This window comes from Myxocyprinus asiaticus, chromosome 26, assembly GCF_019703515.2.
Source record: "Myxocyprinus asiaticus isolate MX2 ecotype Aquarium Trade chromosome 26, UBuf_Myxa_2, whole genome shotgun sequence".
Taxonomy (NCBI): Eukaryota; Metazoa; Chordata; class Actinopteri; order Cypriniformes; family Catostomidae; genus Myxocyprinus; species Myxocyprinus asiaticus.
Genome location: NC_059369.1, coordinates 32716888 through 32733427, shown reverse-complemented (window position 1 = coordinate 32733427; position 16540 = coordinate 32716888). Strand labels below are relative to the sequence as shown.

The window sequence follows — 16540 nt, the reverse complement described above, 5'->3', positions numbered from 1 at the left end:
CCGTTTTTAGTTGAAAACGTTGTCGTGTAAACTGCCCCTTAGAGCGCATTGGGAATTGGGCATTCCAAATTGGGGAGAAAAGGGGAGAAAAAGAATGTTGGAATTGTACACAGTTCATTACATTTTCTGTTGTTCAAGACTATGGGTTTGATATTTGTGTATGTTATCGTTGACATTTTTGCAGTTTAATGAGTTGTGCTTCATAATTGTTTAACGGTTTACATTTATCTGAATAAATTACTTAATAGCAGGTTCCCATTTTGACAATTTACCCGCCATACGTTGTCACAGTCAACGTGTAGCAGATTAACTATTTCTTTCATTTTAAACAGAATTTTACCTTATTTATACAGAAATTGACTTTCCAAAAATAAACCTACCTTGTGAAATCTTCCCTAGAGTCACAACTAGCCCGGTCTCCCCTTAGAGGAACAGAAGTGTTGAAGAGGAAACGCATGGCTGTGAGTGAGTGTGTGGGCCGGTAGAAGAGGAGGGGGAGTCGGATACTTCGCTGCTTTAACGCTCGCACGAGAGACTGAGACAGGCTTTGGTGGCAGGTGCGAGTGCTCACCACTGAATTAACAACGCTGCGGACTGAGTTCGCGTCAGGCGCGTCGCTGGTTTTGTACTGCGATGTATGAGACGTAATGGGACTGAAGAGGACGTATGGATATGGAGAACACAAGCTCGACCATGAAAGGGATACTGACCATACTCGTTTGCATTTTTGCTCTAATCCAAAGTAAGTGAAATAACTATTACGCCACTATTATTATTTGATCTTTCATGCATTGCTTCAGGAAAAATCGTAAATGAAAAAGCAAAGTTTAAGGTTGAAATTTAGAAATGCCTTTTGCCGTCGTGAAACTGTATCACAACCTGATTACTGTTTTGAGACTGCGAGTTATTTAACAGGGTCCCGTTTTCACGGGGACGGGGCTGTCCCGTATTAGAACTCAAACCGTTGATAAATGTCACCTAACTAAAGGCTTCTATCTAGACTTCTTACACATTAAATAATCTTCTCTTTTGATTTGACTGGATGTGTTACCTAACCTTTACAACTGAACAATTTAAAATGTCAGTGACACCAACTACTGAGGCACTGATGCATAAGAGAGTGAGGGCCATTCATTCATTACACCTTAGACTTTTGTCCATTTACTGTTCACTGGCCATTTGAGGCCATGTCTTTGTGTGGGTGCAGTCCCTATTCTAAAGCACAAGACAGCCTGTGGTCAACAAAACACTTAATCATTCTTACAGTGGGCCGATGATGACACTAGCTGCTTTTTGAAAGGAACCACAAAGAATGTGTGGATTGAGGTCTGGTTTAACATTGAGCCTTGGCAATGGTTGTTGGTTTGAACCAGGGCTGTAATCATTATAGGAATTTGTCCTCAGTGTTGGGGAGTAACGGAATACATGTAACGGGATTACGTATTTAAAATACAAAATATAAGTAACTGTATTCCACTACAGTTACAATTGCAATCATTGGTAATTAGAATACAGTTACATTACTGAAGAGATTACTTTGCCTTTTATTTTCATTTGTTTCATTTAATATTTAGTCCTTTCAGATGGAAAACATTTATACATATAAATGATGTGATCCAAAGTGCATTTGAACAGCGGTGAAATACTTTCTTATGATGCGTTACATTCATACGAGCAGACAAAGAAGTAAGTTTGAAATATGTTTGGAGCAGAAGAAATAGAAATAAAACTTGTGTAAATTGCCATCTTTACGCTAAGCTAAAATGCTATTTCTAGCCATTTTACATGCACGTTATCAGGCACGATCATATATTTTTATCAAGAAAATTCACATTGGATCATAATTTCTTTTTTTCTAGTAAGACCTTTGATATTAGGGCAAAAATCATATTCTTGATAATAGTTTTTGTATTGTTTTCCTGTAAAAAAATATCTAAAAATCCTTCAAACAAGATCAATTTGATTTATCTTGTTTTAGAAACAACACTGCATAAGATATTTAGGTTTTTCAGAGAATGTTTTTTTAACATGTGTATTTTGTCTTACTGTACTGTCAGTGTTTTTATAGTCAAAACAAGTGAAAAAAATCTACCAGTGCTGAAGAAGTAATCCAAAGTATTTAGAATACGTTACTGACCTTGAGTAATCTAACGAAATATGTTACAAATGACATTTTACAGCATGTATTCTGTAATCTGTAGTGGAATACATTTCAAAAGTAACCCTCCCAACCCTGTTTGTCCTCCACCCCACCACCATCCCTAATCATGAAAATGTTGTTTCAGCCTTGGTCTGAACTGTTTATGTTTGCTAAATTTGTTCTGTAATCTGAGCACACTATGATAAGTCAATCAATCATTCAGTATTATTACTGTCACCTATAGTCTAAACCCAGTATTATTTTCAGTTATTACTTCTTAAAGCTGTGTAAAACATAGTACCCTGTGGTTGCTCATGGGAAGATGAAACAGTCATTAGTATCACCCTCTTTCATCCTGTGCTGTCCGTCACCTCCTGGTAAGGAGAACAGTGTTTGACAGGTATCTCCCAGTATATTGACTGTGCACCATCTGCTTCAGGGAGCTGGGTAAAGTTCTCTTCCTTACCAGAGACCACTGTTAATTGAACAGTGGGCATTCCCATCTGATTTGAAGTCATGATTCAAGGTGACTCAAAAAGCTAGAAAGAAGCAATTGGTCCCAATTAGGTCACTGTAGTATGAGCAGCATAACATGTATCTGTATTTACATACTGCAATGACATTTTGAATCAATTCACACCCATTTTCAACTACAGCCAGCTAGTCACCCTGTCATCAGCACATGACAACCAATGATCAGTTGTTGTTCTTTTGTTTTTTTGTCCCATTTTTAAATTCAAAAGTTGCCCTGTATTATTATTATTATTATTTTATTATTATTATTATTTTAATTTTTTGTTGTTGCAAGCAGCAGTTCGCTAATATTTCATTATAGTATAGCAGATGTTGCATAGACTTGCTGAGTAGGTGTTGCATGGACTTGCTGCCTCAGACATCAAAAATCAGTGTAGTCGCTAGTGAAGGGCTTGGGACTGTGCATCTACTTGTGTTATCAGCCACTCAATGCTATGTCAAGTCTTTGTTCACAAGTGATAACTACTGGCCTTATTCAGTTGAAGTGTTTCAATTTGCATACAGTTTCTGCTGGTGCTACATACCATCTTCTTGAGTCAAGGCTGTGCCAAAGTTCTATACTCTCTGTTTATTCCTTTGGGTTTGGTGTTAATTTCTTAGGCCCTGTATATCTTCAATCAGCATTATGGAGGGAGTGCTTACAGTGTAGTTATGTGTCTCTAATTAACACAGATCAGTGCTCATTAATATTAATTAATCGCAGTTAAATCTCCAAGGCTCAGTGATACATCCATGTGGTTTATACTGAAGAGCCCACACATGCAGCAAGTTACAGTATGTAGGGACCATTCGGAACAGTGCCTTTCTCAGAGCTTTATGAGATTTGGCCAGAAAATTGGTATGAATGAACCAATAAATGTAATAAATATAATTAATTAATTATGTAATTAATGAATAAAGGTACAAAATAATCTTTGTATTGTCCTGACACATCTGTTGCAGTAGGGAGAGAATGAACATGTGTCAGGACTTCCTCTCATTTCAGAGAATACAGTGGGAAATGCCAACATTTATTTAGATAGATTAAAAATCACTTACAAAGAACTCATGATTAATGTTCTTTGAAGGAGCCACCGTATGTTAGACTACTTGATCAGAGAAACAGCAATATCCACCATATCAAAACTGTAATTATTTAAATTTCTGGAGTTTTTACAGACTGGAGCGACTTAAATTCTCTCATCATTCTCACCCTAATCCCATCCCAGATGTGTATGACTTTCTTCAGCAGAACACAAACAAAGATTTTTGAAGAATATCTTATCTCTGTAGCTCCATACATTGCAAGTGGATGGTGATCAGCACTTTAAACCTCCAAAAAGCACTGACAGTCATAGTAAAAGTAATCCATTCGACTCCAGTGGTTAATGAATGTCTTCTAAAGTGATTAGATCACTTTGGGTGAGAAACAGATCAAAATTTAAGTCCTTTTCACTATAATTTTTTATTTCCAGTCACTCTCCAATGTGCGTTCATGAGAGAATCGAGTACACACAGCCTCTCGTGTTATGTAAGTGCGTTGGCATGTTCAAATGAAAACAAAACCAATAAAGCTTGTGAACAGTGTTCTGTTGTAAATAAACCGAGCTGCAGTTCCAGTTGTATCATGGCAGTTCTTGCGTGAACATGTCAACGTGCTTACATCATGCGAGAGGCTGTTTCTTTGTCCCCTCATGAATGTGCTTTGGAGAGCGACCAGAAGTAAACAATTATAGTAAAAAGTACTTAAATACTGATCTGTTTTACACACAAAGCGATCAGATAATTTCTGGGGTGAACTATTCCTTTAAAAATTAAAGTTTGAGAATTGTAATTTTGTGAATCTTTTATCACATCATTTCATCAGATAAAAAAGTATAAGGAAGTCTTCTGACACAATTATTTTAACTCCTTCCCCATATTAAATCAGCCATTCCACACAGTCTCATGACAACTCTTAATAATTCTTATGAGATCGTACGACCTGGCTTATAATAAAAGGTACAACTTTTATTCCCATTGTCATGTGTATTTTGTTGATTCATGTTTTTCATGTCTTTTATTTTGAAAGTTATTTCCTGTTTCATGTCATGTATCCCTAGTCATGTGATTTCATGTTTTCCCTCCATGTTCATGTGTCTTGTTTTCATTGGTTTATTGGTTTATTATCTTGTTATAAGTTCTGTCTGTTTATTGGTTATCTTTGTCATGTGTTCTCCCATGTCCATGTATTTAAACCCTCATGTTTTCCATTGTCCTTAGTCAGATATTGTTGATGTAGGTTGGTTCATAGTCATGCTATGTAAAAGTCAAGTCAAATTCATGTTTTGTTTTTGTTTCATGTTTATGTTAAGGTTTATTGGATTTCATGTTCATCATCGTCTTTGTCATCGTCATTACCAACAGCATCGTTACACCCATAAGACCGACCATTCAACAAACAGAATTTCTAATCGATATAATACAGGCATCACATTTTAGCTAGCATCATATCCAACACTTTATTTGAAGAAAGGTAACGTCAGTGAACACATTATGTTACTCATTCCATATTTATTTATACAGTAGAAATCACTGATGTATTTTAGGAACATGTAATACGATTCCCTCATCTTGTTCCAAACCAAACCGGTGGCAGTTATGTTTCTTCCACAATGCACTGGTATAGGGTTTAGGTATGGGGTTCGACTTCATGGCTAAGTTTAGCGGTTAAACTTAAGAAACATCGTAAGAATGCCTGTTCAAAACATAAATGTTTCTCTTTCTATTGTGGTACACAACAGTAATTTTCCTATTAAAATCATGTTAGGTTTAGGGTTTGGGTAAAATTGTTAGACTTTATGGTTAGGGTTAGAAGACTTAGGAATAATCGGATAACATATATTGTTGCTTTATTTTTCTTTATGGAAGTAAATGTTTATTATGCAAGCAAATTTGTCAGATATCTCACGATTTAGCCATATCATACTAATTATTCCAAATGAGAGCTGGCTATCTGATTGTGAATTCTGGAGCTGACTCAGCAATAAGTCTTCTTGGAGGGTAATAAACGATGGGCTATGCTTGTACAATCAACACAGACAGAGAAGGAATGGTAGATATCTTAAAACTATGAAAATTTGAAACTTAAGCTGTCAGCAAGGGACTGACAGAGAAATCCCTCCTCATTAAAGGTTATGTACCTACAGTATTTAAGATTTACTTAGGCTATTAGTAATGAACAACAATTGCCTTCCAGTGAAAATCATAGTTCAATATACCAGAATATTGTCCCCATCTTGATGAGAAACAAAACTAATTGCTGAAGTTGGCTCTCTGATTCAGATAATAATGACTGTAGTCTTACTGGTATAAACTTTTTTGCACATCTGCAGGTGGGGACTGTGCAGACTCAGAGGAGCGCTTAATGAATTGGCTTCTTGGTAAGGAGCGCTATAATAAGCTTATCAGGCCGGCTTTGAACAGGACAGAGAGAGTGACAGTTCTCCTACAGGTTTCTCTGGCCCAGCTAATCAGTGTGGTGAGTGGAAACTATTTTGTCAATGGACTTGTACCTGCTGGACTTGGGTTGCAATATTCGTAACTCGTGACTCATCTTAAACACTAACGACTCGGACTTGGACTCGAGTATTGAGTGCATTCTGACTTAGTGGAGAGGACTTATTACAACTGTTAACTTGTTAAAATGTTGGGTTTTGGAAAGAGGGGGCATAACTAATCCAACGGCTCAGCTTGTGGAGGTTACAGAATGGCTGAAATTGCTTACAGCACCTTTAAAACATAATTTAGCCAATACAATAACGTTCACTAGCTAGCCAGACAACTTTAACATTACATCAGCATGCCAGTGCCCCATGTTGTTAGTTTTGGTTAAAGTGATTTTACCTCAGTTGGGAAGAAATGTTTATCAAAATGCAAAATTTGTCAAAGAATGATCGGGGAGAAGCTGGGGACAACCTCCAGTTTTAACTGACATCTCTCTTGGTGTCCACAGAAGAACACTGCTGCAAAATTGTTTTTCACAACCATCATTTGGCAAACCTGAACTGAGTATGCAAAACTGGTATATATATACAGTACTTAAAGGTGAAGTGTGTCATTTCTGTGCCACTACTGTCAATTAATTGACCCCAAAAATAATGGTTGTTTTCAAAAAAGGTTCCCAGAACACTCCCTTATCTGCCATTGGTCGACTGACAGATAGTCCCACCCCCACCTCACCATTAGTTGTTTTTTAACACTTAAAAAACCTTACAAAAGACCTAAAATAACAAAATATTTCATTTTCATTTAGTGATGGAATACTAATGCTTACATTTATGTAATTTTTTATTATTTGTAACAATTTACATTAACATGCATTTTATAAGGAATAATTAAAAAACGAATCAATGTAACATAAAACAAAATATTGTGCCATTCAATTTGTAATGCTTGAAAGTGTCACAGACAAATAAATTTCAATGTTTAAGTAAAATAAGAGAATGAGTCTTCATTGTTCCCTATTTTCCATCTTAATTTCCTTTTCAGTTATCAATTTGTTGCATGGCAGGTTGCGTTGTATTGTAAAGTCTTTAAATGGCTTACTACTATGTTGTTAAAAGGGTGTCTAAAATTCACCCAATTCTAAAAGGCAAATCACAATTATTATGTCCTGATGTTGCTTAAAAACTGTTCCCTATAATTTGAAAATGTCTACATTCTCATTCTTGAAAATCGATGTGCATTGTAACCTTACCTGAGTGTTTGTGTGTGCGTTTCTCATTGCTTCCAGAATGAAAGAGAACAGATCATGACGACAAACGTCTGGCTCACTCAGGTAAGTGTGAACGATCATCACATTCCAATTATTACACAATTAAGGTCCTCTCCATTAGTCAGTGCCACTCACTTCCATTCATTAGACTGCTAACAAAGTGTGTAATTGTGGATAGTCTGACCACAGGAAAGCTCATATTTGAAATGAAAAGACAATTGCAATTTTATCTGCAGAACTGGAATGATTATCGACTATCGTGGGATCCAGCCGAGTATGAGGGGATTGACAAACTCCGAATCCCCTCCAGACACATTTGGCTGCCTGATATTGTGCTGTACAACAAGTAGGTGGAGTGAAATGCATGTTTTACAATATGTTGATAAGAGTAACCCAGACAGGGCATGCTGTGATTGAAGTGGTGGTCATATTGTTTTATTTTTATTTATTTTCTTGCTTTTGTTTCATTTGTGTGTCCAAATTTATAAATAAAAAAATAAAATGGTGTACATGTAAAAATTACAATGGTAGTTTTGAAATTAACCTCTTATTTTCCCTTTAAATTATATTAATAATTTTGTCTGACCTAATCAAAACCCATTTGACAGATTTTACTCTAGCTTTCCCTCTGTTTTTAGACAAAGTAGACATGCAGTTTTCAGAAATGTGACTTTCAGAAAATATCTATACTAGTAACAGTGTTTCTGTTTGGGGTCAGTTTGAAAAATGCGATAAAGGAAAAAAATGAATACAATCTCTACACTGAAAATGTGGTAACCTGTAAATGTTACCTCAATGATCTATTTCTACTTGACCCATAAAAATGACTTTTGTTGATGTAACCTAATTCGTCAGGTAAATTTAGTCTGATTAAATAAAAAACAATTCTTGAATGAAACCAGCTAAGTTAGATGTTACGCGTTAACTGCGTTTAGAGGCTGTATGTGGAGGTTGGATGAAAATAAAGTGCCTTTCTGAGACCAGTTTCCTTGAGAGGTCCATTCATACAAAAAAAAAAAAAAAAAAAAACACTGTTGGTTAAGCCATTAATTGTTTAGGCAGAAAGGCACCAAGTCAGCTGACTTAGTTTTCGAATGCATCCATGTGCTTCATGTGGAAACATTAAAATTAACTAGTTTGATTTGATTCAAGTCAAAAATATAATTTATCATCACTGAATCGACCTGAATACATTAGGTTGCACCAACAAAACTAATTTTAAGGGTTAGTTTAGGTAGAAATAGCTTCATGAGGTTACAATTGGAGGTTGCCACTTTTTATAGTGTGGTTACCTGACAAAACATTTTTACAGTGTACATTGTTTACACCAGTCAGAGAATCAGAGAGTATGTGAAAATAAATTGCATTTATTCATTGTCTTTAATACCCCAAATATTAGTAATGTACAGTAATTTTGTACAACATGGAGGACAGCTGAAGTGTACTATCAAGTTTTGTTTATAATCCGTTCTCATAAGATTCAGTAAAGTCATGAAATATCAACTAGATACTTCAAAGTTAAGTGTTTTTCTTTTTAATGCCCATTAATTTGGCCTGAACATGAGGGTGCACTGTTGGCACATATAGCTTGAAATGCCATTGCAGTCATAGTGACATGGAATATTTTATCTGCTCCATAGCGCTGATGGTACATATGAGGTAACAGTCTTCACCAATGCCATCGTTCTCTTTAATGGAAGTATTGCCTGGCTCCCTCCTGCCATATATAAGAGTGCCTGTAAGATTGAGGTCAAACACTTCCCCTTTGACCAACAGAACTGCACACTTAAATTTCGTTCCTGGACGTACGATCACACTGAGATTGACCTTGTGTTAAAATCGGAGGTGGCCAGCATGGATGACTTCACTCCCAGTGGTGAATGGGACATCTTAGCTCTTCCAGGGAGGAGGACGGTCAACCGTCTTGACCCTACTTATATTGACTTGACGTATGACTTTATAATCAAACGCAAACCGCTCTTCTACACCATAAATCTCATCATCCCCTGCGTGCTCATCACTTCACTGGCCATCCTGGTCTTCTACCTGCCTTCAGACTGTGGCGAGAAGATGACTCTATGTATTTCTGTTCTGCTCGCACTCACTGTCTTCCTCCTTCTGATTTCTAAGATTGTGCCACCTACTTCCTTGGATGTACCCCTGATTGGAAAGTACCTGATGTTTACCATGGTGTTGGTAACATTTTCCATCATCACAAGTGTGTGTGTGCTCAACGTGCACCATCGCTCTCCCAGTACACACACCATGCCGGCTTGGGTGAAACTGGTCTTCCTGGTCAAACTTCCAGCATTGCTTTTCATGCAGAGGCCTCAAGGGAACTCGGCTCGACAACGACTGCTACAGAAAAGGCGTTCGCATGACCCCAGGTCACTGTTGGGCATCGGTTATGCAGCTCCTCGCAAATCCACAATATCCAACTCTGCCTCTGTACTGCTGGCTGCATCGTCAGCTTCTGCTCTCTCTTCACCAGGACACTTCTACAACAGGGGAGCACCTTTCAACTTCAGCTATGGCTCTCGGAAAGGAGATATCCGGCCCACAGAATTCCTGCCCAATGGCCACAACTCTACTCAGGACCTGAGGGGGTGCAGGGGGGCCTTGGACTGGGGTGCTGATATTCAGGAGGCTGTGGATGGGGTTCGCTATGTAGCTGATCACATGATGGAGAATGACGATGACCAAAGTGTGAGTGAAATCATGGTACATCTGCTTTATCACTGTAAAAATTACTTGAGGCACCATTTGGAGTTCCTCAAATGCCACTCAGGCGGAATGCTCTGGAGATCCTCCAGACACCTTTTAAAGAAGCGTCAAATATCCAACTATGTACTTTCAAGAGCCTCAAAGCCTTTCCCTTATGATGGGGTAACTGAAGTAACCGTTGACAGTTTTTAAAGTTTTTGCAGGAATTTAAAAGTAAAGCCACATCCACACTAATCTGTTTTCATTTGAAAACATATTGATTTTACTACGTTCATGCATCTCATCCACACTAGAATAGCGTTTTCTTCACTGAAAATATACTTTCCAAAAACGCTCTCCAAAACTGCATACTTTGCAAAATGATGACGTTAAAAGAATATATTGACAAGAACACTTCCAGTTGTATAAACTTGTATTCCTTTCAATACTAAATACTTTTGACTCGTCTCTCCTTTTCAAATAAAGCAGAAGCCGAAGTTACAGTGAGGCACTTACAATAGAAGTGAATGTGGTAAATTTTTGGAGGGCTTAAAGGCAGAAATATAAAGCTTAGAATTTTACAATAGCACTTACATTAATTCTTCTGTTAAAACATATGTAATATTCAGTGCTGGGGAGTAACGGAATACATGTTACGTATTTAAAATACAAAATATAAGTAACTGTATTCCACTACAGTTACAATTTAAATCATTGGTAATTAGAATACAGTTACATTACTGAAGAGATTACTTTGCATTTAATTGTCATTTGTTTCATTTAATATTTAGTCCTTTCAGATGGAAAACATTTATACATATAAATGATGTGATCCAAAGTGCATTTGAACAGCGGTGAAACACTTTCTTATGATGTGTTACATTCATACGAGCAGACAGAGAAGTACGTTTAAATTAAGTTTGGAGCAGAAGAAATATAAACCTTGTGTAAATTGTCAGCTTTACGCTAAGCTAAAATGCTATTTCTAGCCATTTTACATGCACGTTACCAGGCATGATCATATTTTTTACCAAGAAAATTCACGTTGGATAATAATTTCTTTTTTTCTAGTAAGACCTTTGATATTAGGGCAAAAATCATGTTCTTGATAATAATTTTGTATTGTTTTCAGGTAAAAATATCTACAAATCCTTAAAACAAGATCAATTAGATTGATCTTGTTTTAGAAATAACACTGCATAAGATATTTTGGTTTTTCAGAGAATGTATTTTTAACGTGTATTTTGACTTACTGTACTGGCAGAGTTTTTATAGTCAAAACAAGTGAAAAAATCTACCAGTGCTGAAGAAGTAATCCAAAGTATTTTGAATACGTTACTGACCTTGAGTAATCTAACGAAATACATTACAAATTACATTTTACAGCATGTATTCTGTAATCTGTAGTGGAATACATTTCAAAAGTAACCCTCCCAAACCTGGTGAATATTTGAGTTGTAAAGTTGTTTAAATCAATATTTTTCATTTTAGGACTTTACAGTGTTACTTCATCATGGCAACAAAGTTGTAAAATTGGATATAACTTTACACAAAGAAGGTTACTGAACAATTTTATCACACTAATATATCATACGAATAGGTCATACTGTTGAAACAGTAAATTTACAGATTGGCCCCATTCACTTTCATTGTAAGTGCCTCACTGTTACCCAGATTGTTTTAAAGAAAAAATTTGACAATTCAAAATAATTTTTGTGGTAATCAACATTATGCCACCAATGCTGTCAACGATGCTTAAATTTTATTGAACCTGAAAAAAGTTATTTAAGAAATTGAAAGTGGAGATTCCAAACTTCAGTGTGGATGTGACCTAAGTTTCTTAGAGAACTGAAAGTGTGCCAGGAGGATCTACAGAGGTTTCCACCGGTGTGGCATCTGAGGAAACTCAAAAGGTGCCTCAAATTACTTTCAATTTTTACAGTGTACTTTAGGCAAAGTTCTCAGATATTAAACTTCTCAATCTAAACTGGATATCAAAGCAGAATCACCATAGACCAGTACAATCCAAGAGTTGGCGTAATTAATGACTTGGAATCTGGCCTTGTGTCAGATATGTGAACACACTTTTAAAGTAGTTTCAAGCCATCCTAAAAAAATCCTGAGTCGATTAATGGCACAAAGTCTTATAGAACTTTTATGGTTTCACTTTGCCAAAATGCCTATAACCATGAACATTAAGATATGGAATAAGATCATTCTTTCTGTATCTAGTAATCTAGTAAGATATTAACTGGACCTTATTGATATTAGATATACAGGTGCATCTCAATAAATTAGAATGTCGTGGAAAAGTTCATTTATTTCAGTAATTCAACACAAATTGTGAAACTCGTGTATTAAATAAATTCAATGCACACAGACTGAAGTAGTTTAAGTCTTTGGTTCTTTTAATTGTGATGATTTTAGCTCACATTTAACAAAAACCCACCAATTCACTATCTCAAAAAATTAGAATACATCATAAGACCAATAAAAAAAAACATTTATTAGTGAATTGTTGGCCTTCTGGAAAGTATGTTCATTTACTGTATATGTACTCAATACTTGGTAGGGGCTCCTTTTGCTGTAATTACTGCCTCAATTTGGCGTGGCATGGAGGTGATCAGTTTGTGACACTGCCGAGGTGGTATGGAAGCCCAGGTTTCTTTGACAGTGGCCTTCAGCTCATCTGCATTTTTTGGTCTCTTGTTTCTCATTTTCCTCTTGACAATACCCCATAGATTCTCTATGGGGTTCAGGTCTGGTGAGTTTGCTGGCCAGTCAAGCACACCAACACCATGGTCATTTAACCAACTTTTGGTGCTTTTGGCAGTGTGGGCAGGTGCCAAATCCTGCTGGAAAATGAAATCAGCATCTTTAAAAAGCTGGTCAGCAGAAGGAAGCATGAAGTGCTCCAAAATTTCTTGGTAAACGGGTGCAGTGACTTTAGTTTTCAAAAAACACAATGGACCAACACCAGCAGATGACATTGCACCCCAAATCATCACAGACTGTGGAAACTTAACACTGGACTTCAAGCAACTTGGGCTATGAGCTTCTCCACCCTTCCTCCAGACTCTAGGACCTTGGTTTCCAAATGAAATACAAAACTTGCTCTCATCTGAAAAGAGGACTTTGGACCACTGGACAACAGTCCAGTTCTTCTTCTCCTTAGCCCAGGTAAGACGCCTCTGACGTTGTCTGTGGTTCAGGAGTGGCTTAACAAGAGGAATACAACAACTGTAGCCAAATTCCTTGACACGTCTGTGTGTGGTGGCTCTTGATGCCTTGACCCCAGCCTCAGTCCATTCCTTGTGAAGTTCACCCAAATTCTTGAATCGATTTTGCTTGACAATCCTCATAAGGCTGCGGTTCTCTTGGTTGGTTGAGCATCTTTTTCTTCCACACTTTTTCCTTCCACTCAACTTTCTGTTAACATGCTTGGATACAGCACTCTGTGAACAGCCAGCTTCTTTGGCAATGAATGTTTGTGGCTTACCCTCCTTGTGAAGGGTGTCAATGATTGCCTTCTGGACAACTGTCAGATCAGCAGTCTTCCCCATGATTGTGTAGCCTAGTGAACCAAACTGAGAGACCATTTTGAAGGCTCAGGAAAACTTTGCAGGTGTTTTGAGTTGATTAGCTGATTGGCATGTCACCATATTCTAATTTTTTGAGATAGTGAATTGGTGGGTTTTTGTTAAATGTGAGCCAAAATCATCACAATTAAAAGAACCAAAGATTTAAACTACTTCAGTCTGTGTGCATTGAATTTATTTAATACACGAGTTTCACAATTTGAGTTGAATTACTGAAATAAATGAACTTTTCCACAACATTCTAATTTATTGAGATGCACCTGTATGTAAATCTAAATCTAACAAAAACATTTAGCATCTTTTCCAGTTGACACACAATTTGGAAATAGGTGAGATAAAGAGGAGGTTACATTTACACTTAGCCAAATCACATTGTAAGACTATCGATCATTTCCTTAAATCAATGTTGGAGGAGATGGAGCAGTGCTGATTAATGGTGGCTATCAAAAAGTGCAGTGGACAGCAGTTCGAAAGATGGTACATGGTCAATAGCTGTTGCTCAGCACTTGTTAAACAGAAAGTTATTTACACTGTGTTCGAACCCATTCTCCCAGAGCACTTTTCATTTTGTTTTTAGATAAATACACTGTCCCTTGTCAATTACTGGCCTGCTAACAGGTCAGTAGATTTTGTAATGGGGAAAATCTCATGAATCCTGTCAAGAACATGCCTGGGCATTATTGTATTTTTTCCAAACACCCCTAAAGTAAGAAAAAATAACATTTTGATGATCTCTGCAATTCATCTCCCTCCATAGGTCATTGAAGACTGGAAGTATGTTGCCATGGTGGTGGACCGACTGTTTCTGTGGATCTTTGTGATTGTGTGTGTGGTGGGCACCCTGGGACTTTTCCTCCAGCCCCTTTTCCAGAACCAGATTGTTCCTGTCCAACAGCCCAGCACAGAGCCACCGAGACAGGATGGAATGTGAGGCTATGAAGGTCTACCCTCGAGTCAGAGCCACCAATACCAGCTTCAAATGACTGAACTGCTACTTTATATAATCCAACTCAAAGACACCATGCTCCAACTGATTATCTGAGCATGCAACACCACTGTAATGTGATACTGTAAAACCAGCTGTAAACTGTGATACAAGCTGATACAGATAGATACATAGTCACTGAAACAAAATTGTAATATATCATAGCAATCCAGAGGTAATATAGAGCTTTTTCCACAGATTAGAAATAAGTTGACCCAGAAAATGACAAGCAAACTTGAGAACTTTTTAAACTTTAATCTTGATAGGTAAACGATTGAATTTTAAAGTATATGTGGTATATAATTTGCTCTGCAGTTATTCATGTCCGTTTTAGAAAGTCTTAATCTTGCAAACACATAACTGTCTCTTGACTGAAAGTTTCTTATACTTGCCCGGATATGTTATTTCAGTTTGTTTGAGAGGAAGGGTGGCCTTTTTTTAAAGCTCTTTTTCATCAGTCTTCTGTTAAATGCCACATGTTAGATGTTTGTAAACAAGTGTTTGTCAGCTGTTCCTAATAATCATTTTTAATCCTCCGCATATCTTAGTGCCAACTCTACATTCACAGAATCACAGCTGACCTGAAATGGACTCATGGGAACACATAATGTGACACAGCAAAATTATTTTATGTGGTGTGCCACCTGCTGGTTATAGAATGCTATTAATATTTCTCTCTCTCTCTCGCTCTCTCTCTCACATAGAGAATCCAGCAATTGCTAAATCTGAAAGTTTATACGTGAAAGATCTAATCCAGAATACAACGATCACTCTTATTCATAGTGCAGTGTGTCATGGTTTTAGTTTACCCATTTCCACAGTGCCGACTGTAGTGAAAGTTGTTACATCCCAGCAGAATAACTTTTTTTTTTTCTTAATTTGCATTTATTCATTTCTTGAAGAACATATAAAATTATACTTTTGAAAAGCTTTGAATAACCGATTAAATTATGTGAATTACAGGATGCTTTTAGATCATGTGAACGCATCAGTGCAGCCCTTAGCTATGTTTAGTTACTCAAGGTAAACAGCTTTTAGACAAATATAATCAAATATTTGGACCTTGCTCTGAGGTACCAACTCTCCACTCTCAGTCAATATTAAATGTTGTCTTTTTTTAGTAAAAGTAAATAATTATTATGTGCTTTCATGAACAGTTTCTTATTGTCTTATTGTTTTTTAATGCAAGTAGATGTCCTATCTGACAACCCTTAATCGTTTAAAGCTGCTGCAAGCTATTTTAGTGTTCTGAAGCTTTGGCTTGACTGAGCCTTTGAATTAGCCACGCCCCCTCATTCCTAAACCCTGCCCTAAAAAGATAATTTTGAGACCAAAACGGAGCAGAAGAGCAACATTTTTTGTTCCTATGGCTCAACAGTGGCACAATCGCGCCCTCAACTGACAAATATTATGAATCATAGCCTCAATGATCCGCTTCAAATGAGAACCAGTAAAATTATTGACAGGTGAAAAGCCTCAATGTCAAATTTTTGTTTTCTGTTTACACAGTCTACAGCTGTCACAGAGACCTGTGAGATATCTCAGGACACTTATTTCGTTAATATCTTTAAGGGTTTTTTTTTTTTTGGCATAATTTCCCATGAAAAAAATCCCTTACAGCACCTTTAAGGAGAGCTATTCGCTGTCCGAGGTGCTGAATTCTTAGAGCGTATCTTTATTGTGCATGGGGAAAACTATAGGAAAAAAATATTTTCTCATAATGCTAATTAAATCAGCTGGTTTACCACTAACATTTTTATTATTTTTTTTTTTTTTTTTGCTCTCTTAGATCTTCTGTTTAAGGACATGCCTATTGATTACCTTTGAATTATAGGCTAGTTAAT

The 16540-nt window shown here is 36.8% G+C and overlaps 1 protein-coding gene across 1 annotated transcript; it reads left to right on the top strand.

Annotated features, from left to right (window-relative positions):
* The first annotated feature begins 547 nt into the window (after positions 1-547).
* Positions 548-15784, top strand: LOC127417348 (neuronal acetylcholine receptor subunit beta-4-like). Its single transcript, XM_051657322.1, has 6 exons — positions 548-742; positions 6028-6173; positions 7428-7472; positions 7646-7755; positions 9050-10115; positions 14469-15784. Exons 1-6 carry the CDS (start codon positions 667-669, stop codon positions 14640-14642), a joined length of 1617 nt encoding a protein of 538 aa, XP_051513282.1. The 5' UTR covers positions 548-666; the 3' UTR covers positions 14643-15784.
* The last annotated feature ends 756 nt before the right edge of the window (positions 15785-16540 follow it).